The sequence below is a fragment of the Spermophilus citellus genome, assembly GCF_964194105.1.
Source record: "Spermophilus citellus genome assembly, chromosome: 2".
NCBI lineage: Eukaryota > Metazoa > Chordata > Mammalia > Rodentia > Sciuridae > Spermophilus > Spermophilus citellus.
In genome coordinates this window covers 236,914,393-236,939,940 of record NC_138183.1, presented here as the reverse complement: position 1 = coordinate 236,939,940, position 25,548 = coordinate 236,914,393, and the positions used below count along the sequence as shown (strand labels likewise).

The following is a 25,548-nucleotide window of genomic DNA, read 5'->3' as shown; positions in this document are numbered from 1 at the left end:
ATCTTTAATGTGTGTAGTTATAAAAGTGCATGTATAAGATGTAATTATGTTTATATAATATTGTTTCTATAATCTGTTAACCTTAATAAAATAATTAATTTTTATATGTTGATATGAATATATAAAAAATATAATTAAATCAAGACAAAAATATTTTCATAGATAACTAAATAATTAACACTGTGTAAACAGAATATCACTGTTTTGTGTCTATTTTCTAGACATTAGCTGGGCATTAGGCTAAAGACACATACAATCATGCATACATGTATAATTCTTGATACTCAAAAGTGGTAAATGGTGGTGAATTGATTACTTCTAAAGTATAACAGTTGAGGTATAATATTCTTTAAAAAATATTTTTTTTTGTAGTTGTAAATGGACAGAATGCCTTTTATTTAATTTGTTTATTTCTATGTGGTGCTAAAGATTGAACCCAGTGGGCTGGGGCTGGGGCTGAGTGGCAGAGCGCTCACCTAGCATGCACGAGGCAATGGGTTCGATCCTCAACACCACATAAATGTAAAATAAGATATTCTGTCTGCCTAAAACTTTAGAATAAATATTAAAAAAAAAAAAAAGCTTGAACCCAGTGCTTCACCCGTGCCAGGCAAGTACTCTGCCACTGAGCCCCAGCCTTGATTTAATATTCTTTTTTTTTAAGTTATCCTAAACCTAAATACTCTCTTAATAGTCATAGTAACTGTCAGTTTCCCTATATATTCAGCTACTGGGTTTGAACATAAACTTGATAGATTTTATATTTATTCTTAATATACAACATTTTGTGTACTAACAAATGTTTCTATGTCAATTAATGTTTTAACATACAAAACATATAAGACATTTCACTCTAGTTACTTCTATTTTTGAAAAAAATGGTTAATATTAAATCCAAATGACATGCCTGCTTTGTAAAACTAATGTTTTCTGATTGGATATGGAGTAACCTACTCAATTGATGATCATGACGTATTCAGGGATGCTAGAAATGACGGAGTAAAGGCATTGGTTGTAGAAGCCAGGCAAAAGGTATCCTTTGTTGCATTTCCAGTTACAGAATGAGATTAGGCTGGAATTAAGCTTACTGTATAGAGATCATATTATGAACCTGCCTGCGCTTGCTATAGTGGAAGTATATTTTTGATCTTTGTTTTCTTTTTGAGGGGGGTGATAGAGCTATGTATGTACATATTTAATGTTCAATAAATATTTATAATGGCCATCTTTTGGAAGGGAAGGCCCCTTTCTCTCCTCTCTTTTTTAAAATTTTTTTTTAGTTGTAGATGGAATAAATACTTTTATTTATTTTTATGTGGTGCTGAGGATGAACCCAGTGCCTCACTCATGCTAGGTGAGTGCTCTACCACTGAGCCACAACCCCAGCCCCTGTCTCCTCTCTTTCTTTGATTGTTTTTAGGTAGATTTGATAGAGGCTTATTGAAATTTTCAGAGTGTTTATTCCATATGGAATGGAGAATAGTTTGATGCAGAGGTTAGCAAACTTTTCTGTGAAGGGCCAAATGGTAGGATATTTTAGATTTTGCAGGTCATTTATAGTCTGTCACAATTTCTGTGCCCTATTGTGTATAGACAAGTCAATCACAAATGGTTTGGCTGTGTTTCATAAAACTATTTGAAAAACAGGTGGTGGGCCAGTTTGACCAATTGACTGTCATTTACTTATCTTTAACATACAGTATATCCTTATGAAAAATTGTTGTGTTCTTATAATAAAGGGCAACTTTGATTATACAACATCAGCCTCAAGTTGCTGGGAGTTTGGGTGGTCTAGTAAGTTGCTCAGCTTGTTCATACTTAATCCTGATTGTCTAAAATGCTGTTTAACTGTACATAGAAAAGTTGGTTTATTTATATCCTCCAGAGGTGGAGAGTTAGTAGGGTTATCAGTTAGTTTTTAGATTTCAGTGTCATGGAAGAAAAGCCTTTTCAGCTTCAAAAAGATAATTTTAGTATGAATAGCCAGTTCTCTGGTAACCAAATCAGAGGCTTTTTTTCATTGAAGACTATGGCTAGATTTGTAAAAATATATAATACCTTGTGTTTTGTTTCATTCCCTTTCTTTCTTTTTGTTTTTTTTTTGTGTGTGGGGGGATTGGGGATTGAACCCAGAGTGCTTAACCACTGAGCTATATCCCCAGCCCTTTTTTTAACATTTTTATTTAGAGCAGGTTCTCACTAAGTTGCTTAGGGCCTCACTGAGTTGCTGAGGCTGGCTTTGAACTCGTGATCCTCTTGTATCAGCCTCCTGAGCTGTTGGGATTACAGGCATGAGACATTTTGCCCAGCAAACCTGTGTTTCAATTCTGTTAACTCTTAGAATGTGTATTGTTATTACTGTGTAGGTTAAATCTAGGATATAGAAGAGCTACTATTGTCAAATATGAAATAGAACATAGTGGCATTCACTTTGTGTATTTGGAGGTCACATGATTGCAACCTCAGCTATCTAGAATATGTCTTAACGCCAGAAAGTCTTTTGTCTAATTAGAATTAATGTCAAAAGTCATTTGCCAAAGATTAAACATTTAACTCAAGGAGGATTTCTTAGGTTTTTTTAGTCTATTCACTCATCTTAAAATTAGTCTAGTGAGTATATCACATGCTGATCAGAAGGACCAAATTTAAGTTGGGGTTCAGGGCTGTTAAGTAGGAGGCACAACAATAGTAGCAAGATTGCTAGCTGAGGGGCTGGGGATGTGGCTCAAGCGGTAGCGCGCTCGCCTAGCGAGCGTGCGGCCTGGGTTCGATCCTCAGCACCACATACAAACGAAGATGTTGTGTCCGCCGAGAACTAAGAAAAAATAAATAAATATTAAAATTCTCTCTCTCTCTCTGTCCCCCTCTCTCTCACACTCTCTCTTTAAAAAAAAAAAAAAAAAAGATTGCTAGCTGACTGCTTTAATTATAGACTGAAAAGATAAAAGGTAGAGATAACTTTTTTTTTTTTTTTGGTACCTGGGATTGACAGTAGGGGCTCTTAACCACTGATCCTCATCCCCAGCCCTTTTTATTTTTAATTTTGAGACAGAGTCTCTCTAAGTTGCTTAGGGCCTGGCTAAACTGCTGAGGTTGGCTGTTGCAGTGGGTCATACATATAAGTTTTAAAGAACGAAGTTTTAAAGAACTTGCAATCCTCCTGCCTCAGCCTCCTGAAACACTGAAATTCAGGCACGCACCACCATGCCCTGTTTAACAACTCTTTAAAACAGCAAGACCTCTTTTACTGTAAGTGTCTTATTGTACTGTTTGTAGTATAGTATATTAATTCGTACTTTTGTGCCTCTAAGTAACAATAAGAGTTTGACAATTTAGAAGTGCCTTGTTAAGATTTTTCCATTGTATGAAAAACTCACTTGGAAAATAGCTTATTCCTGGATACTTTCAGGAGTCAGCCTTCTGATATTCCTTTATCCTTCAGTTTTGTCTGTTCATCATTATTGCTACCTTTGCAGCAGTGTTTTTACAAGATGGGTACGTCAAATGTCGGGCTTCCTTTTCCTAGTAAAGGTCTCATTCTTTTTCCCAGAAGAGTATAGATAGGTAGAGATTTGCATTATTCCTCCACTTTCTTGTTCTTAGATATTGAGTATCATTGGTCCACTGAATATATTCTTCCCTGAGGTCCCCTCTTACCTTGATAGAAGACAGTGGCAAACTCACCCCTGACACCAGGCTCCCTCTGTTGTGAGAACCAGCCCAATACATCTGCCAAATCTGTACTCTGTTGTACCCAAACAGGCTGGTTTTGAATGGGTCTTTTCAGGTCTTGTGAGGACTTTAGACAGTGACAGCATGTTAGAGGGATGCCTAGCTTGTGAGCATTCGCCTTCTTTAAATTGCTTTTTAAAAGCCACTGCCCTCCATCCCTATCTCCATATTGAAAAATCAAGTACTTTTTCATTTCAAATGTAAAGTGATAGTTTGGTTACTTTATTTTTCCTATTAAGAAGTGTGCTTCATTAGCTTTTCACGTGGATCACACAATCTTTTTTGTCTATTCTGATTGTAGTGGTGTTTTATTTTGTGTGTGAACTTAAAATCCTCAATTTGGGGGGCCCAAAATGATTAGCCCTACAGCATTAATATTTAAAACTAATGGTTCTTTGTCTCTTTTTATTATCAGAAACTGGTTGCTCAAATGAAGCAGGATCCACAGGTAAAATATTTTGCTATTTTCATTTGCTCAATTTTTAAATTAAAAAATAATTTAATAAAATGACCATAAAATATTCAAATATAGTTGGTCCTTAAGTTTTAAAGAACTCTTTCATGTCTAACAGCAAATATCTTTAGCACATTGGTCTTCATGTTTTATGAGTTTAGAAAAATCCAGTCATTGTACTATTATATAGCTATCACTTCATCTTTGTTATTGTTAATTTGCTTTTATGTTCATTGCTCCAGGTATTTTGGGAGAAATATTGAGAGTTAATATTAATACTGTTCATATATTGTATTTTTTGCAGTACTGGAAATTGAAGCCAGGGGAGCTTTACCACTGAGCTACATCCCCAGCCCCTTTAAAAATTTTGAGATTGGGTCTCACTAAGTTGCTGAGGCTGGCTTTGAACCTTGTGATCCTTCTGCCTCAGCCTCTCGAGTTACTGGAATTACAGGTGTAATCTCAGTGTGCCACCATACCTGGCAGTATTCTTCATATAACTTAAATTTCATTTTCTTAAGCTCACTTAATTAAAACCAGAGTTTGTAAGGGTTTCTTTAGTATCAAAATTATTGAAAGTGGACCTAAATCATTCAGTTTTAGAATAAAATAATAAAAATATTTAAAATTTTTTGAAAGAGACATTCAAGAGGGTTTTAGAAATATCTTAAATAATGTATGATCTAGAAAGGGTTAAATTTCTTTAAATTTTCATAGTTTTTATTCTCTACTTCTGAAGAGAAATCTTCTCCAAAAGTTATCTTGTCCTCTGAAGATTTATATTTGTTACTCAGGCAGTGTTTCTTTTGCAACCATTAGACAGTGGGTGATACAAATAAGTTTTAAAGAACAAATTTGGGACTCAATTGTGTGAGTATTGGTTTTTTAATGCTGGGATTGATAACTCACATTTAGTTCTGTTTGACAGTCGAACTTCCATGAGAAAGCTCTTTTTTATTTTTATTTCTGTGGTATATTTACAATTTAAGTTGGATTTAGGGAACCAAGAAGCCATAGATCCTGGATTAATAGGTCCTATTATTAGCACCTGAAGTACCATTAGAAGGTAGCCTTTTTAATGTAGTTTGTGATCATGTAAAAATAGTCTTAACCAGAAGAATCTGAGGGGCAGCAATTTGTGAGACAGCATTATAGGTGAACTCATTAGAAAAGCCTTTCATCAGATTTAGTTTTAAAAGTTCCAGTGGGGCTGGGTACAGTCATGCATCCTTGTAATTCCAGTTATGTTGGGAGGCTGAGGCAGGAGGATCTCAATTTCAAGGCTAGTGTGGGCAACTTAGTGAGACCTCATTCCAAAGTAAAAAATTAAAAGGGTTAGGGGTATAACTCAGTAGTAGAGAGCTAGCAAAGCATATGTAAGCCCCTGCATTCATTTCCCAGTAGTGTCCAAAAAAAAAAAAAAAAGTCCAAATGAAGTAAACTTTAAACTCCCTAGAGGGTGAGGATGTGTGCTCCAACTCTTAACAGCAGACCAGGCTGGATAAATTAAGTGTGTAAAACAAGTGTGTGTGAAATGATCAAGTAAAAGTCTCATTGGGTGAGGATGTGGGGATGGGGTTTCAGTCTGCTAGTAGGCTCTCCTGCTACACTAAACATTTGAAAACTCAAATTCCCCCCGCCCCACTTGAGTAAAAGCATGCTCAGTGTGTCTCATCTAAAATAGTATTCCTTTTTTTGATTCCTAGAATTTTAGAACTGAGAAAATGCCCTGGTAGTCAGTGTGTTAATTTGAATGATGTAGTGTGTTAAGGCAGTTTGAGTACTGACAGCTTTTCAAATCTAGGCTAAAATAACAAATGTACTTTACTAAATAAGGGAGAGGACAAGTAGAGAAAAACCTCTTATCTTTGTTGATAATGCTGCTGAGCATACAGTGTATGCACACTTATGACCTCCATTTTCCTGGTTTTGTCTGATTAGTGGAGCTTCGGGTTTTCTGTCAACTGATACATTCTAAAAAGAATAACAGCATTTTAGTAGCAAGGCACTTTTATAGTGCAAGAGGCTAAAATATAAAACAACTTGTAATTTAAAACAGCTGAAAGAATCTTCCCCTATTCTGGTGCTAGGAGCCTACATTTAGGATTTCTGTATTAGGGGGTGATATTGTGTGTATAATTTAATGCATGACAAATTTGATTGGCTAAATGCTTAAGGTTGCTTCATCATTTGTAATACAGTATACAGTCTTCTTGTTACTATTCTGTTAACAAATGAATATCTTTCTCACAGATATTTTTTCTTTCCAATCAGAATGCTGACTTAAAGAAACAGCTTCATGAACTCCAAGCCAAAATCACAGCTTTGAGTGAGAAACAGGTAGGGAAGTTGGAGGGGGGTGGGGTGGTATTTTTAACATTGTGTTCTAAAGATATGTCTGCTCCAGGCTTCTAAGAGAGCTGCTATTTTTCCTCATGTGTGAAAATAAGTGTGGGCAGCCAGACTCGATTTTAATTTTGTTTGAGCTCTGTTTATCTATTTTTATTTTTGGTTGAAATCAGTCTCTAGAGTATCCCATGGGTATATGTTACTGGCAAACATCTAAAAGCAACGTGGCAGGCTGCCGTTAACTGTTAATTAAACTCTATAGTTTACCCATAGGGGAAGGGTACAGAGAGTTAGTGGGAGTGTGTGGTAGAGTCCTGTAGCTGCTGTATGTCTTACCTGTTGTAAAGGTTCAAACTGACATTTAATTTACTGAGAGAGAACAGCTGTTAAGTGGATCTCTAAATTCTAAGCATTGTCATATTTCCATGTTAATCTTATCAGATATTTACCTACTATTAAGCGAAAAAACAAGCAGAAACTTGTTAGACTTATTCTATATAGTGTTTTCCCTTTTCCCAAAGACATGTGGAAAGTATTGTTTGGAGTTCTTTGTATAATGACTTCCACTTCACCAATTCAGGCAGTTCCTGCCACCAGGTGGAGTGTGACAGTTGATAGAACTGTAAGTAAATGTCTATGGTGATCTGTTAAAGCATTTGTTCTCATGTTTTTTTCCCCACCACTTTCTGTGGTTAAAAAGAGCATTTTCTGTCGCGTGATAGGTAAATATGTAGGATAAAGTGATTTGTAGTTGATAGTTCATACTAGTGACATCTTACTGAAGATGAAATAATTTTTTGATGAAATAATTCTCAGTAACTGATTTTTATGGTTTTTTAAAACTTTCATTTAGTGAAATATGAGCAACGAATAATTTATTCCTGGAGATGTCTGATTGTGTCTGAATTTTTTTTTTTCATTTAACTGAGGGGGAAATAAACTTTGAGAGGACTGTGTGGAAAAGATGAGTTAGCATGAGTTAAGTCTTCTTCCAGGTGGTGTGAACAACTGTTTTTTACTCCTCCCTTTTAATCTTATGCTTCCCCATCTTGTGTTTCCTGCAGACTATAGGTGTTTTAGATAAGGGAAATGCCAAAGTAAAATCAGGAGGAAATGGGATTGGGGAAAACAATTTGTAAGGAAAAATACAGAGTTTGTTAATATATATTTGGCTCTGAATGTGATTCTGTTCTCTCAAGTCAAAATGATGTGTGTTAGTGAAAGTGTTCTAGCTTTAGAATACTGGTAGCGCTGAGACTCCTTGTAGTTTCAGGGTTAGTTTGACAAGATGCCAATGAGTGAGTCACTTTTGCTGAAAAATTCACGTGTTCCAGCAGAGAAAAAAGGTGAGAACTGATGAGTGGAATAGGGGGTTGGGGGATGCTGTTGCAGTTAGGCCAACCCAAGCTTACATTTAGGGAAAATGGAGCAATTAAAGAAAACATTGCATTTGTTTGAAATTTTTGATTGTGAGAACTAATGTAAAGATTTGGTTTATTATATAATTTCTATTTTAAAAATTTTTTCCTGCTAGGGACCTCATTTAGTAGAAAATTGCAACCATCTCTGTTCAGTAAGATAGTTCATCAGGTGGCAAATTCTGCTTGTTGGCTGAACTAAGTTTGGATTCTAGGAACTGGACTTAAAAATGTCTAATGTCAGGAAAACCTGAGGTATACAAGATAAAGAAAACTGGAATCAGAAACAAAATGCAGTCTTGCAGTTTTTATAGTATTTGCTTAACTGTTAAAACAGTCTTCTTGATGGAATAGGAAAATATCACTTTTAGGTAGGATAGTATTTGAAGGAAGCACAACTATAAAGTTTAAAAGCTGATCCTTCCTTGGGCTTATTTCCAACATGAAACATTGCTATTGCTAATTAAGCTGTAGTTTAAAATAGTTTCATTTTAGGACAGATTCCTAATGCTTTATGCTTAGCTTTTTGTTTCTCCTTCTCAAAAGATCCACTTAGCCTCTGGCAAACATACTGATTTTTCTAAAATCTGAATTACCTTACTCACATGACTAATATTTAATTTAGCATTAATTTTTGGTTGTGAGAAAAATTAAAGCTTTGTAGTATGAAAAATAATGTCATATTCCAGAATTAATAACTATTAACTCTATGTCCTATTTGCTTCCATTTTTTTCATCTGTGTTTTTCTGTATTCATTTGAAAACATAATTATACAAGTAATAAATGCATATTTTCTCTTATTTGCTTTATTTTGTTTTCTTACAGTAGACACTTACTAGTTCTTATTCTTTATTGTGACCTTGATCTTTGATACTTTCTTCCTTAAGTCTAATTATGTAATGATGTACTTCATTTGGGAAAGGATGGTCTTTAATGAACATTCTTCATGGCTGAAACTCCATGTATTTCACTGAACTATTAGTTATTAGGTTCTAGTTCTTTCAAACTGTAACTTGAGATTTCTAAATAAAAATTCTCAGATTTTGAAGTCAGTTTATTAATCTACAGGGCTGTAATTGGTGGTTGACAGTTACAACTCAGAAAATACCCAGACTTTATTGGCTAGGTGAATTATATATCCATTAAATTTATGGCTTTAAAAACACTACTTAAAAAAAAACTACTTTAGTGGCAATGAAATATGCTCCTGATAAAATAAGTGAAAGTGTGCATATAACTTTATATGCATTATAATCCCATTTTTGTGTTTGTGCATATGTGTGTGGGAATTAGAGTGTGTAGCGAAACAGTGTCAGTGTAAAATGTTGAAAGGTGATGATTTGGGTTTTTTTTGGGGGGGAAACCTGGAGATTAAACTTGGGTACTTGACCACTGAGTCACATCCCCAGCCCTATTTTGTATTCTTTTTAGAGACAGGGTCTCTTGCTGAGTTGCTTAGTGCCTCACTTTTACTGAGGCTGGCTTTGAACTCGAGATCCTCTTGTCTCAGCCTCCCAAGCTGCTGTGATTACAGGCGTGTAACACCACGCCTGGCAAAAGGTGATGATTTTACAGGTGGTTTATTTTTTTCTGTATACTCCTTTGCATATTTCCTAAATTCTCCACAGTAAATATATTTCCACTTTAGAATCAGAAATAAACAAATATTATTTTAAAGAAATTTTAATATTAACCTCTTCTCTGTGCCAGAGATAGTTAGCATCTAAAAATTTCATGACATTCTCCTAATAATATGTGAACCACTCTACTCAGAGAGTTCAATAGTAGTAATGCTGAATTGTGGAAGCAACTGTTAATTTCCTTAACAGGGTCTGTTCTTATTCTGCATTTCCCTATCTACCCCCCCCCCACTTTTTTTTTAGTACTGGGGATTGAACTCGGGGGCACTTAACCACTGAGTGACATCCAGAGCCCTATTTTGTATTTTATTTAGAGACAGGGTCTCATTGAGTTGCTTAGTGCCTTGCTGTTGCTGAGGTTGGCTTTGAACTCGCGATCCTCCTGTTTCAGCCTCCTTAGCTGCTGAGATTTTAGGAGTGGGCCACTGTGCCTGGTCCCCTATTTTTTATAGGCATTTTGGTCCTTTTCTTTTAAGAATAGATTGATTCTGATATTGGATCCAAAACTCTTAGTTGCTTTAATTCTTGCTTTAATTCTAATTCCTTGAAGAAGCACTGGTGGTTTTATTTTGTTGTTGTTATTGTTTATTTTAATTGCATTGCCTGGGATCAAACCCAGGGTCTCTTGAAAGCTAGGCAAGTGCTCAACAATTGAGCTACACCTCCAACCCAACCCAAGAGGCGATCTTAACATCACAGAGTTTGTTCTTTGGCCCTGTGGATATTCAGGGTTAAGTCATCGAAGTTGTATTCTTGGTTTCCCCTGGTTTTGAATGGTTTGATACCCTACTTCCGTTCACCTGGCAGGTTTCACATCACAGCTTCCTCTGAGGAGCCATCCCTGAAACCCCTCATTTCAGTCAAAATCAACTATTCTGTCATAATCTCTCTTTGAACCTTTCCATTTTCCGTCATAGTTATGCCCTTTAAGATTAAGTTCAGCTGTGAATCACTGAAAACCTCAAGTAAACGTGGCTCCTGATAAAATAAGTAAAAGTGTGCATATAACTTTATATGCATTATAATTTCCTCTCTCACACCTGAAAGCTCTGTGGGAGGACTCTGGCTGGGAGAGTGGTTCCACATTGCAGGGAACCCAGGCTCCTCCTATTCTGTTGCTCTGCCATTCTCAGCAAGAAGCTTCCACATCATAGTCCAAAATAGCAACTCCATCTGGTGAGAAGGGGGAAGACAACAAACGGCAATTAAGTATGGAAGTTACATGTACCACTTCCAGTTAGGTCCCATTGAACTGAGCTTAGTCACGTGGCTTCAGCTAGGAGCAAGGAAGGTTGGGAAATGTGGGTTATTGTTGGTCATCATGGCCAGATAAAATTCAGGGACTGTTTTTGAGTAAGAAATGGGAAATAATTACTAGGGATAATTAGCAGTTTCTAATACTATAGCACATCACAGTTTGTAATTATATATCCATCTATAAGATTACTTTGGTATTTTTGTTTGTTTTGTTTTGCTTATTTGTGGTGCTAGGGATAACACCCAGGGACTTGCTCACATCCTAGTGTTTGTCTTCCTTATTGAGTGTTAGTTTCTAGAATATGAAGAACATGTTTGTTGTACATTTTTTCCTTTTATATTTAGTATACTATTTAACAAATAATAGTATTTAGCACAGAAATATTTGTATTTCTTAAATGAATTTAACTGATCTTTTTCTCCAAAATAATTCTTATTTTGTGGGAGGGAGTACCAGGGATTGAACTCAGGGGTACTCAACCACTGAACCACATCCCAGCCCTTTTTTGTATTTTATTTAGAGACAGGGTCTCACTGAGTTGCTTAGTGCCTCGCTTTGTTCTCGTGATCTCCTGCCTCAGCTTCCCAAGCTGCTGGGATTTCAGGCGTCCACCACCATCCCCGGCTCAGATAATTCTTTTTTATTTTAAAAACAGTGCATCTTGTTTTTATTTTTTAAAAACTTAATCTGTTATGAATATCTTCTTACATTTTAAAATGTTCTTTTAGAACATGATTTTTAATAGTTTCAAGTATTTAATTGCCTGGTTATTATATTCATAATTTTAAAAATGATTTTTCTATTATTTGATGATAGGTCATTTTCAGGTTTTTGTTTTGTTTTGTTTGCTATTATAAGTATTGCTGTGAAAATCTGTGTTTCTCTGATTGACTTAAGATAAATTCCTAGGTGTGAGATTATTGGGTGTACTGGTCAGCTATCACCATAACAATTCTACATGACAAACCAGTTTTATCGAGTAGCTTATAGCAGTTAAGTGTTTATTTTCATATTAGGTCTTTGCGGGTGGTGTTAATCTATACTGGAGTTGGCTGGACACCTCTGCTGTGGTTTGTGGGTTGACTAAGCTTGCTTCCAAGCTGCAGGTTTGGATATATCTACCCTAAACGTGTCATTCTGAGGTCTAACTTGAAGGGACAACAGCTACCTGGGGCCTCCTCATCCCTTGGTTTATCACCAGAGCACAAGACGTAGGCCAAATTACCAAAAAATACTTTAAGACTCTGCTGGCATTAGATCTTTAACATCTCATTAACCAAAGTCATGTGGCCAAACCTTCTCTTGTAAAGGTACTGATAAAGGGTATGGATATATCTAATTTTAAAGCAAGAAAATTGGAAACAATAATTCATCTTCCATACTTGAGTATAAGAAAACTTGTACTACATTAAAAATAAACAACATGTTGGCAGAGGAGGCATGTGCTTATAATCCCAACAATTTGGAAGGCTGATGCTAGAGGATTGCAAGTTGGAGCCTAGCCTGAGAAATACAGCAAGACTCTGTCTCAAAACCAACCAAAAAATCACCACCTCAACAAAGCCTTCTACCACGTATTTCCAACTACCTCCAGAGAAGGCTCTTTCAGAGTAGTAGATTATGTAAGTACCTAGTTTTCCTCAGCAGATACCCATTGTGGGGAGAAAGCACTTCACAAATTTGGAAGATGGTTTAACACATTTTGTCCCATTGTCCCACATGTGGAACACATAAACATTTAAATATAGTATATAATATTCAATGTAATTATATAATAAGAATATAATTATGTTATAATATGATAATTATTATAATTATCATATTATATATAGGCTATAGACTATGATTTCCAATCTATTTTAATGTGCCTGTGTCAGCTTTGTTGAAATACTCACAAATTGAAAACTTGGGACTTACGAGGTTAATGTGTACTTGATGCTCACTTGGAGACATTTTTCAGAGAATTTGCCAGTTTCCACGGAATAAATATTTCATATAGAATTGCCTTTTTGATTTAGATTTTGTTTTTCTTTCACCCTTTTTTTCCTTCCTATTTTTTAGTGGTGGGGGACGGGGAGAGAAAGAGACACCTCCTTTTGTAGCCTTTGATCTTTTCCTGCATGTTTGCTTCTCTGACCTGTTTAAAATCTTTATTCTTTCTTTATTTTTTAATCTTTATTCCTTACAGATTGCTTTTACCCAGTAGTAGATGAAATGCTTTTCTGGATTTAATGAATATTTGCCATTCGTGGAACCACTCTCAATTTTATATTTGAACTTATTTAGCAAAATAGATTCTGAAGTCTTTGGGAGAGAAGTTTCTGTCACTGCCATAACTAGTTATGTTTCTGATGCATAATTTAAGCATACTAGATGTATTAGCTTGGTGTTACTATAGTGAAATACTAAAGGCAATTAAGTTTGTAAAAGGAAAGATTTATTCAGCTCACAGTTTTAGAGAAGTTTGAGTCCAAGAGCAGGTGGCCCCCATTGGCTTGGGCTTCTGATGAGGGCGGAATATCATAGCAGCAGCACATGAGAGAGCAAGCCACTCACATTATGAGCCAAGAGGCAGAGAGAAAATGAGAAGAGAGAGAGAATGACACTGGGGTTCCATAGTCCTGTTTGAGGGCACATCTCCAAAATGACCTAAAGGTCCATAGCACCTCCCAAAAGTGCCATCCTGGGGACCAAGCCCTTTAACATGGGCCTTTGGGGGGCCTTATGCATAGATAGAAATAGGTGATTTGAACATTGGAGTGGGTAGGAGGAGGGGCACCATTATGTGATCCTTTTCTCTGTAACAGACTTGTTGACAGATGCCAGTTATTAAATGAGTTAATATATGGGTTTCCTTACTTATGGGATGTTTACATAATGCTTTTTAGCAGTTAGTGAACATGTACTTTATTAGAGTGCATCAGATTTTTTTTGGTACTGAGTTCTGCTTAAATGAAAGTTGTATAAACTATAGTAAGCAAGTCTGGAAACTTGATCTAGAACATCTAGAACAATCTCTTCTGCATTGCTACATGACTTACCTCACAACACCCTCTGCAATAAACCCATGAACACTTTGTCCTCTAGTCTTGTCCAATATTTGTGGTTCTTGGTTGTACTTTACTGTTTCTTCAACCTGGGTGTTTTTCTACCTATTTAATGTAACCAAGGAACACCTTCTACCTTTCATTTACAGGACAGTATGTTAATAGTAATAGCTACACAAGAAAATTTGGAAATAGCTATGAATAAATCAGGGTGCATTAACAAGGGGTACATAAGTGTTAGCTATCTATGCATTTTATGGAATAGTATGTATCTGTTAAAAATATGTGTGCTTAACTAAATGGAAAAATAATGGTAAGCAAAAAGGCAAATTGTAAAATATGTACAGTTTAATTCTATATTTATTTAAAATACAAAATACTAAAAATCATTTTTGTGTTTATGCATTCATGGTCATTTATACTTGAAAATGTAGGTGGAAAGGTCTAGCTATCTAAAATGATTTACACAAACCATTCACAATGACTACTTCTAAGAAATGGAATTCAAGATAGTGACCAAGGGAAACTTGGTACTTTTGACCTTCTCTTTTTATTATTTAAATTTATTTTTACAAGGACTGTATGTTAATCTTTTAAACTATTAAAGTATAATATAAGTGCAGAAGATTACACATCTCAATATGTATTTGTATATATGCACATATGACTCGAATATATTTTTACAAATCGAAACACCTGTGTAATTGGTACCCATATCAGTAATCAGAATATTAACATTACCACAGATACTCCTTTGTGCTACCTTCATTTCACTACTTCCTCTACCAGGAAACAAGGGTTGTGACTTAGCACAGACTAAGTTTGCCTGTGTATGAAATCAAATAGTGTGTTCTCTTCTCTGTCTGGTGTATTTTGTTTAACATTATGTTTATCAGATTATATCTATTTCTTTAGAAGTTTAAAATTTTATTTTTAAAATAATTAAAGATTCATAGGAAATTGTTTTTTGAAATTTTTAAGTCTAACGAAGGAAAAAATGTTTGTCATCTCCTGGATTTACACACCCTTATATCATGCTTTCTCTTTAGTGAACTGATAGTTTCTTGTTCTGTGACTCTTCTGTAGCCCTTATCTGTAACTGTTTGTATGTCACTCTCCCTGTCTAGATTGTGAGCCCCTGTGAACTGTGTTCTCTTGACCTTTATACAGTGTGCATACCTAGTGCTTCACACACAGTGCAGCTTCACATTCGTTAAAAAAAAAAAAAAAAGCAGCAGGTTCTAGTCCTGGCTGTGCCATTCACTAACAGGATTTGTGTCTACTGATGTTCTCTGAGCTGTTTTCCTTATCTGCAGTGTGGACATTATAATTGTATCAGTTCAGGTGCTTTTAGTTGTATGTAATAGAAAGCCCAACCAAAAGTGCTTGGAACAATAGGCGGACTTAACTAATTCCTGTAATAAGAAGCTGTTAGAATTGCTCAGTTCAGCAGGTCAATAACACCATCAGGACCAATGCTCTCTCTGGTCATGTTTCTTCTCAGTTTGTCAGCAAGCAGTTTTTCTCATCACGGGATGGCCTCTGAAGCTCAAGTCAGTACCAACATTTTGGGGCAACCCCCCCCCCCCAAAAAAAAAGAATCACTCTTAAATGTTTCTTCCTTAGAGCAAGGAAAACTTCAATTAGAATTCTTTCAACAGACTTTGCATCACTTTGACCACAGTTCTGTCAGTTAAGTACCCAACATTCCTTTGCTCTGAAAAAAAGAGACCTCCAAATCTTCAGCTCCCTAATTTGTTACCTTTTCTTGGCAGGACTTAATGTACTGAAGCTGGAGATTTGCCTCTCAAGCATTTGGAGGTTAGATAGCCAAACAGAATTATTTTTTGCTAGTAAGGAAGCAAAAGGGATATTGGATAATGGATGTTGAAAAAGCAGTGTTTTAGCTTTTTTGTCACCATGACCAAAATACCTGAAAGGAACAACTTATAAGAGGAAAGGTTTATTTGGGGCTCACAGTTTTAGAGGACTCAGTCCATAGACAGCTGATACATTCCTCTAGGCCCAAGGTGAGGGAAGGACACTGGGGAAGAAGCTGCTCCCATGGTGGTAGGGTCAGGAAATATGAGGGAAAGAGATCACAGAGAAGATGAACCCTTCCAAACCCCCCTGCTCCCTGCACCTCTGATTCCTCCAGCCATGTTCCACCTGCCTACAGTTACCACTCAGTCCATTCAAACCAGAATGGACTGATTAGGTCATAGCTCTCACAGTCCAGTCATTTCACTACTAGACATGCACAGAACCAGGAGCTGGGGGTAGCGGGTGGGAGACCTCATATCAAAACTATAATCGTCTGTGTGTCTGTCTTTGGAACACCTTTTTCTCTACTCATGTAAATTAAATATAGTATATAGCTGAAGATGCGTGCATGCTGAAATACTATAAATTATATCATTAGTGCTAGTTATATCATTAGTGTTACTGGCTTTGTGGATTATTTTAGAAGTCTCCCTTTCTATATCTCGCCTGATGATCTGCTTTTAGGATAAGGAAAGCAAAAATAATTTTACTATTCCTCAAAACAATATAGCATTAGAAGGAAATATATTACAAAAAATAAGATAACTTATTTCAAATGTGAATTACAAATTACTTTAAATTTTTTTGAATATTTTGAAATTGTCTATAAACTATCATTATCATCATTAGTATTCCATGCCTTTGAAACATGATTTTGATTAATAATATCTTCATATCTGTGTTCTTTAGAAAATCCGTAGTTTATCAAACTCATCATATTTTTTATTTTCGGTTTTTTAAAAATGTTGGGTATTATAAATGATAGGCCAAATCACAAATCCCTTCATTTCCTTTTCCTGGAAGATTAGGGTGAAAAACCAGGTGGGAAGAAATAGTTTGCTCCTTAACCAGGCTCTTCTCTTGGTGGCTGGTTAGATGAGAGGCTGTCCTGTGAAATCATCTTTTCAGAAGACATGTTCCCCAAAGTTGATACACTCCATGTTTAGGAAGTGAGTGTGTGAATCAGCAAGGTTTGGCTCACCTTTTTCAGACTAGCTCTTTGAAAGTGACAGAGTGATTATTAATTTCTGTCAGTTAAGTACCCAATATTCCTTTGCTCTGAAAAATGAGGCTTCCAAAATTTCAGCTCCCTAATTTGTTACCTTTTCTCCCACTCCCCCCTCCACCCCCTTTTGAAAGAACACCTCCCCCTCCCCCGCCATAACAAATGATATCATTTTGACCAAGGAGGACATTAAAGATAGATATCAGAGTTCTGAACTTAATTCTCCTTATGAGCAGCAAATGATAATTACTAGCCTGGTTTTATCTAGTGCTTTTTTCATCAGATGTAGCTATTGGGAAAAAAAAAGAAGGTAAAAGTACTTGACCAATGGAGCCAAGAAGCACAGACGAACTTATACTGAGAAGTTATAGTGCCTGAAGGAAAAGAATTAGTGAAATTGGGGAGTGTGTTAGAAACTTGAAATTTGTTTTTCTGAGTGTGTGATCTCATTTATTCAAGTGTAGAAGTTTGTCCTGAATTTGAGCCAAGTTCACAGTAAGATTTTGAGTTAATCTATGATTGCTATTAATTAAAAATCAGATAATAAGATAATAGGTTTACTGTTTTGAAAAGCATATGTCATTTCAGTTCTCATACCAACCAATAAAACAATAAAAACATACATTATTCAGCAATTCACTTTTTTCATGGAATGAAAAAATTAAAACAAAAAAAAATACAAAAAATTGGGTAAAATAAAATCTTCCAGACTATTATTCACACCTAAAACCCCAACTAAAGTCAAGGCAGGGAAAGGTAGGTAACAGTGGGAAGGCATTTACAAATTGTGCCATGAAAACTTATCAACACTTTTCTTACTCTATTCTGTTAGTCCTATGATGTGAGCTCATCTGATGAAAGCGTTTGTGATTATCAGAAGTTCTGCCCTTCTTGGTGTGGTGGTGCCTGCTGGTAATCCCAACTATGAGGAAGGCTGAAAGTTTGAGGCCAGTCTGCCAGTTTAGCAAGAGCCTGTTTCAGAATAAAAAATAAAAAGGGCTGGGGGTGTAGCTCTGTGATAGATCACTTGCCTTACATGCTGGACACCCTGGGTTCCATTGTCTCGCCCCCAAAGGAAGTACTATCCCTAAGCCTCATTGGCTGCTAAAAGGTGATAAAATTATGTACAATTCTTTTTACATTTCTAGTATCCATGTTCATAACTTAATTCCTCTAATATTTGCTTGCTTAATTATCTTCTTTTTTTAGGGATTTAAATTGTTTTTTAATTAGTTACATATGATAGTAGAATACTTTTATGCACTTTGATATATCATACATAGATGGGATATAATTTCTTATCTTTCTGAGTGTACATGTTGCAGAATCATAGTGGTCATGTAGTCACATATATACATAAAGTAATAATGTCTATTTCATTCTACTATCTTTTCTATCTCCACATCCCCTCCCTTTCCCCTCACATCACTTCCCTCTACCTAATCTAAGGTAACGCTATTCTTCCCTAGTGTCTCCTGCCTTATTTTGAATTAGCATTGGCATATTAGAAAAAACATTTGGCCTTTGGTTTTATGGGATTGGCTTGTTTCACTTAGCATGATATTCTCCAACTCCAACTATTTACTGGGAAATGCCATAATTTCTCTCTTCTTTAAAGCTGAGTAATATTCCATTGAGTATATATACCACATTTCCTTTATCCATTTCTCTATTGAGGAACATCTAGGTTGGTTCCATAGTTTAGCTATTGTGAATTGAGCTGCTATAAACATTGATGTGTTTACTGTAGTATGCTGATTTTAAGTCCTTTGGGTGTAAACCAAAGAGTGGGACAGCCATGTGAAATGGTGGTTCCATTCCCAGTTTTCTGAGGAATCTCCATACTGCTTTCCATATTGGCTGCACCAGTTTGCAGTTCCACCAGCAATGTATGAGTGTACCTTTTTCACCACATCCTCACCAACATTTATTGTTGCCTGTATTCTTGATGATTGCCATTCTGACAATAGTGAGATGAAATCTTAAGAGTAGTTTTGATTTGCATTTATCTAATTGCTAGAGATGTTGAACACTTTTTCATATATTTGTTAACTGATTGTATATCATTTTCTGAAAAGTGGTCTGTTCAGTTTGTTGGCTCATTTATTGATTTTGGTTATTTGTGGCTTTTTTTGGTGTTCAGATTTTTGAGTTCTTTATATATCCTGGAGATTAATGCCTTATCAGAGGTGCATGTGGAAAAGATTTTCTACCAATATGTTGGCTTTCTCTTCATGTTATTAATTGTTTCCTTTGCTGAGAAGAGGCGTTTTAATTTAAATCCATTCCATTTATTGATTCTTGATTTTACTTCTTGCACTTTAGGAGTCTTGTTAAGGAAGTCACATCCTAGGTCAGTGTGGTGAAGATTTTTCTTCTATTAGGTGCAGGGTCTCTTTTCTAGTGCCTGAGTCATTGATCCATTTTGAGTTGATTTTTGTGCAGGGTGTGAGAGGTTTAATTTCATTTTGCTACATATGGATTTCCAGTTTTGTTAGCACCATTTGTTGAATAGGCTATCTTTTCTCCAGTGAGTGTTTTTGGCACCCTTTTCTAGTATGAGATAACCAGATTTGTGTGGTTTTGTCTCTGTGTCCTCTATTCTGTATCATTGGTCTATAAGTCTATTTGGATGCCAGTACCATGCCATTTTTGTTATTACAGCTCTGTAGTATAGTTTAAGGTCTGGTATTGTGATGCCTCCTGCTTCACTTTTCTTGCTAAGGATTGCTTTAGCTGTTTTGGATCTCTTATTTTTCCAAATAAATTTCATGAATGCTTTTTCTATTTCTATGAAGAATGTCATTGGGATTTTAATAGGAATTGCATTAAATTATCTTCTTTAGGTAAAAAGCAAACTCTTTTTAGCTATTATTTCACAGTATCCTTCTGAAGAGAAATTATTTAGTTCTCCAAAGATGGAAAGACTGCTATGATTCTCTAGAGCAATGATCGGTAAACTGCAGCCTGTACTTGGTCCAAATCTGGCCAACTGCCTGTTTTTATAAATGAAATTATTGGAATATAGCCATACTCCTTCATTTATGTATCCTCGATGACTGCTTTCTTGAGCTACAATGGCAAGTTAAGTAGTCTCAACAAAACCTTAAAAGTACAGCCTTATAGTAAATACTGTCTGGTTGTTCATAGAAAGTTTGCCAGTCTCATGGTAGAGAACTTTTTAACTGGAGAGGCACCCGTCTCAGAGGTAGTAAGCACAGTCTAGGCCAAGTGAGTGCTACACTTGAAAGTAGGGTACATGCTGAGTAATGAGAGAGTCCCTATACACAGTTTTCAATTCATTTTTAGCACTTCATTCATATATATATATAATTTTTTTAGCCACTTTTATTTTGGGCTTTTTTTGGTCTCTGTTTCCTTTTTCTCTTATACATTAATTTAGGCATAATTAATATAAACTCTATCAAAGAATTTTTTTGTGTGTTTGTGTGTGCTGCTGGGATTGAACCCAGGAAGAGTCTGTTTGGGTGGTGTGACGTCATGTCATCACCACCATCAAAATAATGAACATATTCATCACCTCTGAAAGTTTTCTTTTATTCCTTGGTGATCCTTCTTTTCTTCCCCTAACCCTGTACCTAGGCAAACACAGGTATATTTTTTGTCACTGTAGAGTAGTTTGTCACTGTAGAGTAGAATTTTAAAAATGAACTTAACATAGTATAAATTCTTTGGATTAGTTCCAGGTTTTAGCTATTAAAAATAAAACTACTGTGAACATTCATACATAAGTCTTTGTATGGAGATAAGCTTTCATTCCTCTTAGGTCAGTGTAGCAGTGTATTTGGGTTGTAATGGTAGGTATATTTCTAACTTTCTAAGAAACTGCCAAAATATTTTCAAAATGGTTATACCATCTTATATTCCCCACTGGCACATTCTTAACACTTCATTCTTAAATATGAACATAGTCAAGAATCACCATTTTTATGAAAGTCATTACAGACATAGAGAATTGGAAGACACAGCTCAAAATAACAAGTTTAGGTCCTCAGATCAGCAAGAGAAGGTATTGTGTATATGCAACAGAACAGGACACTAGGAGTAAAGGAATAATTAGAGGGAAATAATTCTTGGTTTAGAAAAGACTGAAAAAGAAAATTGAAATCATCTTTGAATAAATAAATGAAAGAGACAAAGGGATGGACAATAGAAGAATGAAAAATTTTAGTAGGATTAACACACATTTGTGCCTAGAGTAATAATAGTTCTGAGACAAGAAAACAGAAAATAGAGGAGAGAAAATCATCTAATAACAATGCAGGGAAATTTCCCATAAGGGAGGCCATATATTCCAAATCAATGGAATCCACTGTGTACCTAATACTATGGTACATTGTTGTCATACCAAGGCACATCATTGTAAAACTCCATAAAAACAGAAATAAAAGATCTGAAAAGTTTCCTCAGAGAAAAATACAGTTGCAAATGGGAATTGGAAATCAGATGGCATCCATATTTTTTAGTAACAGAGAAAGCTAGAGGTTATTGTAATGATGGCTTTAAAAATTCTAGAAAACAGATCCAGGTCCAATGGCGCATGTCTGTAGTCCCAGCTACTTGGGAAGCTGAGGTGGGAGGATCACTTGTGCTTATAGTTTGTGACTAGCCTGGATAACACAGTGGAAGTCTTATCTCAAAATACAACAAGAAGAAAAACCCAAACAAACAAAAATAAATATATCACAAATAAATATATATTTTTTTAAAATTCTGAAAAATAGTGATTTCCAATGTGATATTCTATTATCAGTCCATTTGTTGATTAAGTCTGGGGTTGAGTGGAAATGTTATTAGACAGTATGGTCACAAAACTTACCTCCCAAGTATTAACTTACCTCCCATGCAAAACTTACCTCCCATACCCTCAAAAGGGTGTTCACACTAAAGGGTGTTCTTTGGATATTCTCCATCAAAACAACAAAGTGAACCAATAAAGATGAAGACAAGGATCCAGGAAACAGAGAATCCAGTACGAAAGAGATGAAGAAAATCTCCTGTTTGATAAGGGAACACCTCAAATGACTGTTGTATAAAAAGTTTAGAAAATAGCTAGTTCAGGTTGGAAAAGAAAACTGAAGACTACAGGAAAGATATAGATAGTCAAGAGGGTGGTGGGGACTAACAGGTCATCTGATGTGTTTTGACTGTTATTAAGAGATTCTTTATAGCTTCTTTGAAGATATGGGGAAAAATTAATGATAGGAATATAGAAAGCCAAGAAAATGACAAAGCAAAGCAATTTTTAGCCTGGGAATAGCAAAATATACAAGAAGATAAGTGTAATTATAGTTGTCTCACCATTAATGTTATTTATATAATTCTAATAAACTTTTGGGGTTTAACTAAAAATTGTGATAAGACTAATAGGAGTTGGAGATGAGAGGAGGGACAGTAGAACTAGATTTCATTTATCCATTATAGGAATTTAGCAAGTAATGATTAAAAAAAAAAAAGAATCAAGAAATCACAGTGTATTTTAAAATTATTTAAAAGGTAAACACCTAAAGAAGACAAGAATTGAAAGTGATTTAAGGGGCTGGGGATGTGGCTCAAGCGTCGCCTGGCATGCGTGCGGCCTGAGTTCTATCCTCAGCACCACATACCAACAAAGATGTTGTGTCCGCCGAGAACTAAAAAATAAATATTAAAAATTCTCTCTCTCTCTCTCCTCTCTCACTCTCTCTTTAAAAAAAAAATTAAAAAAAAGAAAGTGATTTAAAATGTTTAAAAGGTAAACACCTAAATAAGATAAGAGTTGAAAGTGATTTCTTGAAAGGAAGAGAATTAGAGGTTTGGGGAGGGTTGGTCCAAGGTTCTGCTGTTTTATTATGAACCTTGTGGTATTTTTTGCAGCTGTATTTATACATTAATGAAAAAACTAAATAGGAAAAATGAAAGTCTGAGTTATTATTAGATAGGATACTTGGTCTTGGATGACCGGGACTCCTGAGGCAGTTTACCTGTTAACTAAGCCTGTGGCCTCCCACCTCTCTTTGTTAGGGCCTCTGCTGGCTTGGGCCTCCTTAGTTCTCCCTTTCCATTTTTCTCAGGATAAGCTTCATGGCCACTACAAGATTTGGTTAAGACATTATTTAGGAGTTTATAAGAGGGGGGGAAAAATAACCTTTGTAGTGAGTTGCTTTTCTTTTCTTGGTGGAACATATAATCTGGGCAATAATAATATTAACAACATTACTACTCATGACTTTAGCCCATTGGATTTTATGCCTCTTCCACCGTTAGACTGATACCTTCTAGCATCATGCTCAAAACCCAGAAATGTAAACTCATCAAGTCAGGGATTTTGCCAGTAAATGTTTGTCGAATAAATGACTACTCCTTGAATTATTTCACTTGCAGTAAGTGTGTTACAAGAAATTTGAAGTCTGATTGCATGGTACTCTGAGAAAGGAGATTGTCTTGGTGGGGCGGTATCAGGGAAGTGTTCACAGAGGAGCTGATAACTGAACTGTGGGGAAGGATAAGTTGGGAGTAGCTGAGTGGACAAGACCTTGCAGGCAGAGAGAATAGTATGTGCAAAAGACTATAAATAGGAAGCAGTGGGGCATGTTCAGAGAACCTACAAGGAGTTAGGGTTGGTAGGGCTGAGGCAATTTGGTTGGAAAACAAAGCACTTTATACTGTTGCGTTGATTGCTTTAATTCTAAATATTATAGTATTAGCAATAACTACAGTTATATAGCATTTACTGTTTGCCAGGCATTTCTCTACCTGTTTGAAATGTGTGAATCATTTATTCCTCATGGTAACCTAGGAAATAGGTACTGTTTACCCATTTTATGGATAAGTTAATTGCCCAAAGTCACAGAGCCAGAGCCCCATACAGATCCAGGCCATGTGGCTTCATATTGTTTTGAATTTCAAGTAACACTGAGAAAAATATGATTTTTTTTTTTTTTTTTTAGGAGAGTAGATGGATTTTAGCTGTCTGAGAAGCATTTCATTAGGTTGTCAAATGAGGCAGAGTAGTAGAAGGGAAGCTGGAAGATTCAGGACAGGACAAAGGTGGGTCTCAGGGGCCTAATAGACCCATTTCCTTTATGCTATTTGTACTTTTCAACTTTTCATTCCATAGCAACTTGATTTTTGGAATTTCTGTTCTTCTGAATCTGTATCTCATAAATCATGGCTGAAAAGCCTTTCTTTTCTACCTTGGTACAATGAAGACCTTCTTCCTAAACCTAACTCAAAAATGGTCTCTTTTGTTTAATACCAGTGAGTTAATTTTTTAAATCTAAAATTGTTATATAGCACAATGCAGTTTTTTTATGAGAATGTGTGCTGACATCAGTGTCTTTATGTTGTTCTTGTTTATTTGTTTTCCCCTTTTTTACTGAGAACTATAGGAGGAGACTAGAGTATAGGTAGTAGGATTGTAGTCCATCATTTCTTTAAATTTTGTTTTTCTGATTATGTCATATTCATTTGGAAAAATTCAGCAAGGACAAAAAAATCCAATTTAGCTGTGTCCTATTTATGTGCTTTAGATACTTTTATTCATTTTTCTTTGCCAGACATTTATATTAAAAATAAAATTGATACTGATATTGTACTTATTATTTCAAAAATGCTTATATTTTGAGAATTTCTTCACATTTTTAAATATTCTTTAGAGTATTTGGTTTTAGTGAGTTGATAGTACCCAGTCATGGGTCAGGAGTCATAAAAGATTTATTTAATAAGAAGTTCACTATTTTTAGATATGTTGATTAGTCTCAATTTTTAAACTAGTTTGTGCATAGTTTATGTGTAGTTTGTAGTGTACATCATTGGACATAATATTTATACGTTATTTTTATTATTTTCTAGATAAGGAGTAAGTAGATGCCCTTGGGTGGGCGGATAACTGGGAATTGAACCTAGGGACACTTTGCCACTGAGCTTCATTCCCAGCTCTCTCTCTTTTTTTTTTTTTTCCCCCCGAGACAGGGTCTCACTAAGTTGTTAAGGCCTCACTATGTTGCTGAAACTGGCCTCAAACTTGTGATCCTCCTGCCTCAGCCTCCTGAGATGCTGGGACCAAAGGCATTTGCCACTATGCCTGGCTAAGTCGATTCCTTTTGCATGTCTTTGTGAAAACTTGTTCTCGAGTCTTAATTAGTCTGAATCTAATTCAGACTAGCTTAGCACAAAACAGCATTTATGGAACCACATTAGATTATCTCAGGATCCTGGGGCAGGTTTTTGAACTGGAACCTGGGTCTCTTATATCTCCTACCTCTCTTTGTCTTTCTCTGCAACTGCTTCATTCCCCCTCTCTGCATTGGCCTTTTCAGCTTCTCTGTACACATAGCATGCAGAAGTATTCTGGCCACTGCAAAGTTTCTACCTAATTGTTCTCTAGAAATATTGTGTCCATTAAGGGCCATTTTATTAAAGGAAGAATTATTTAATGTGCTGGATGGAATTCCTACTTTGAACTGAATGGAAGCTTTAACAATCAATTCATTTGACAAATATGTGTTGGGTACCTTCTGTGTCTCTAGTGCTTTTTAAGATGCTGAGAGTCTGTCTGTCCTACAAGACAACATGCCTACTGGTGGTACACTCCTGTA

At 35.7% G+C, this 25,548-nt stretch overlaps 1 protein-coding gene across 10 annotated transcripts in view; it reads left to right on the top strand.

The window, feature by feature from the left end:
• Positions 1–25,548, top strand: part of PHF21A (PHD finger protein 21A) — a 198,057-nt gene that overhangs the window by 40,148 nt on the left and 132,361 nt on the right. For all 10 annotated transcript variants that reach the window (XM_081279937.1, XM_081279945.1, XM_081279943.1 and 7 more), the window contains 2 exons: positions 4,148–4,180; positions 6,461–6,526. In XM_081279937.1, coding sequence (XP_081136063.1) covers positions 4,148–4,180; positions 6,461–6,526 — 99 coding nt within the window. The remainder of the gene's footprint in view (positions 1–4,147; positions 4,181–6,460; positions 6,527–25,548) is intronic.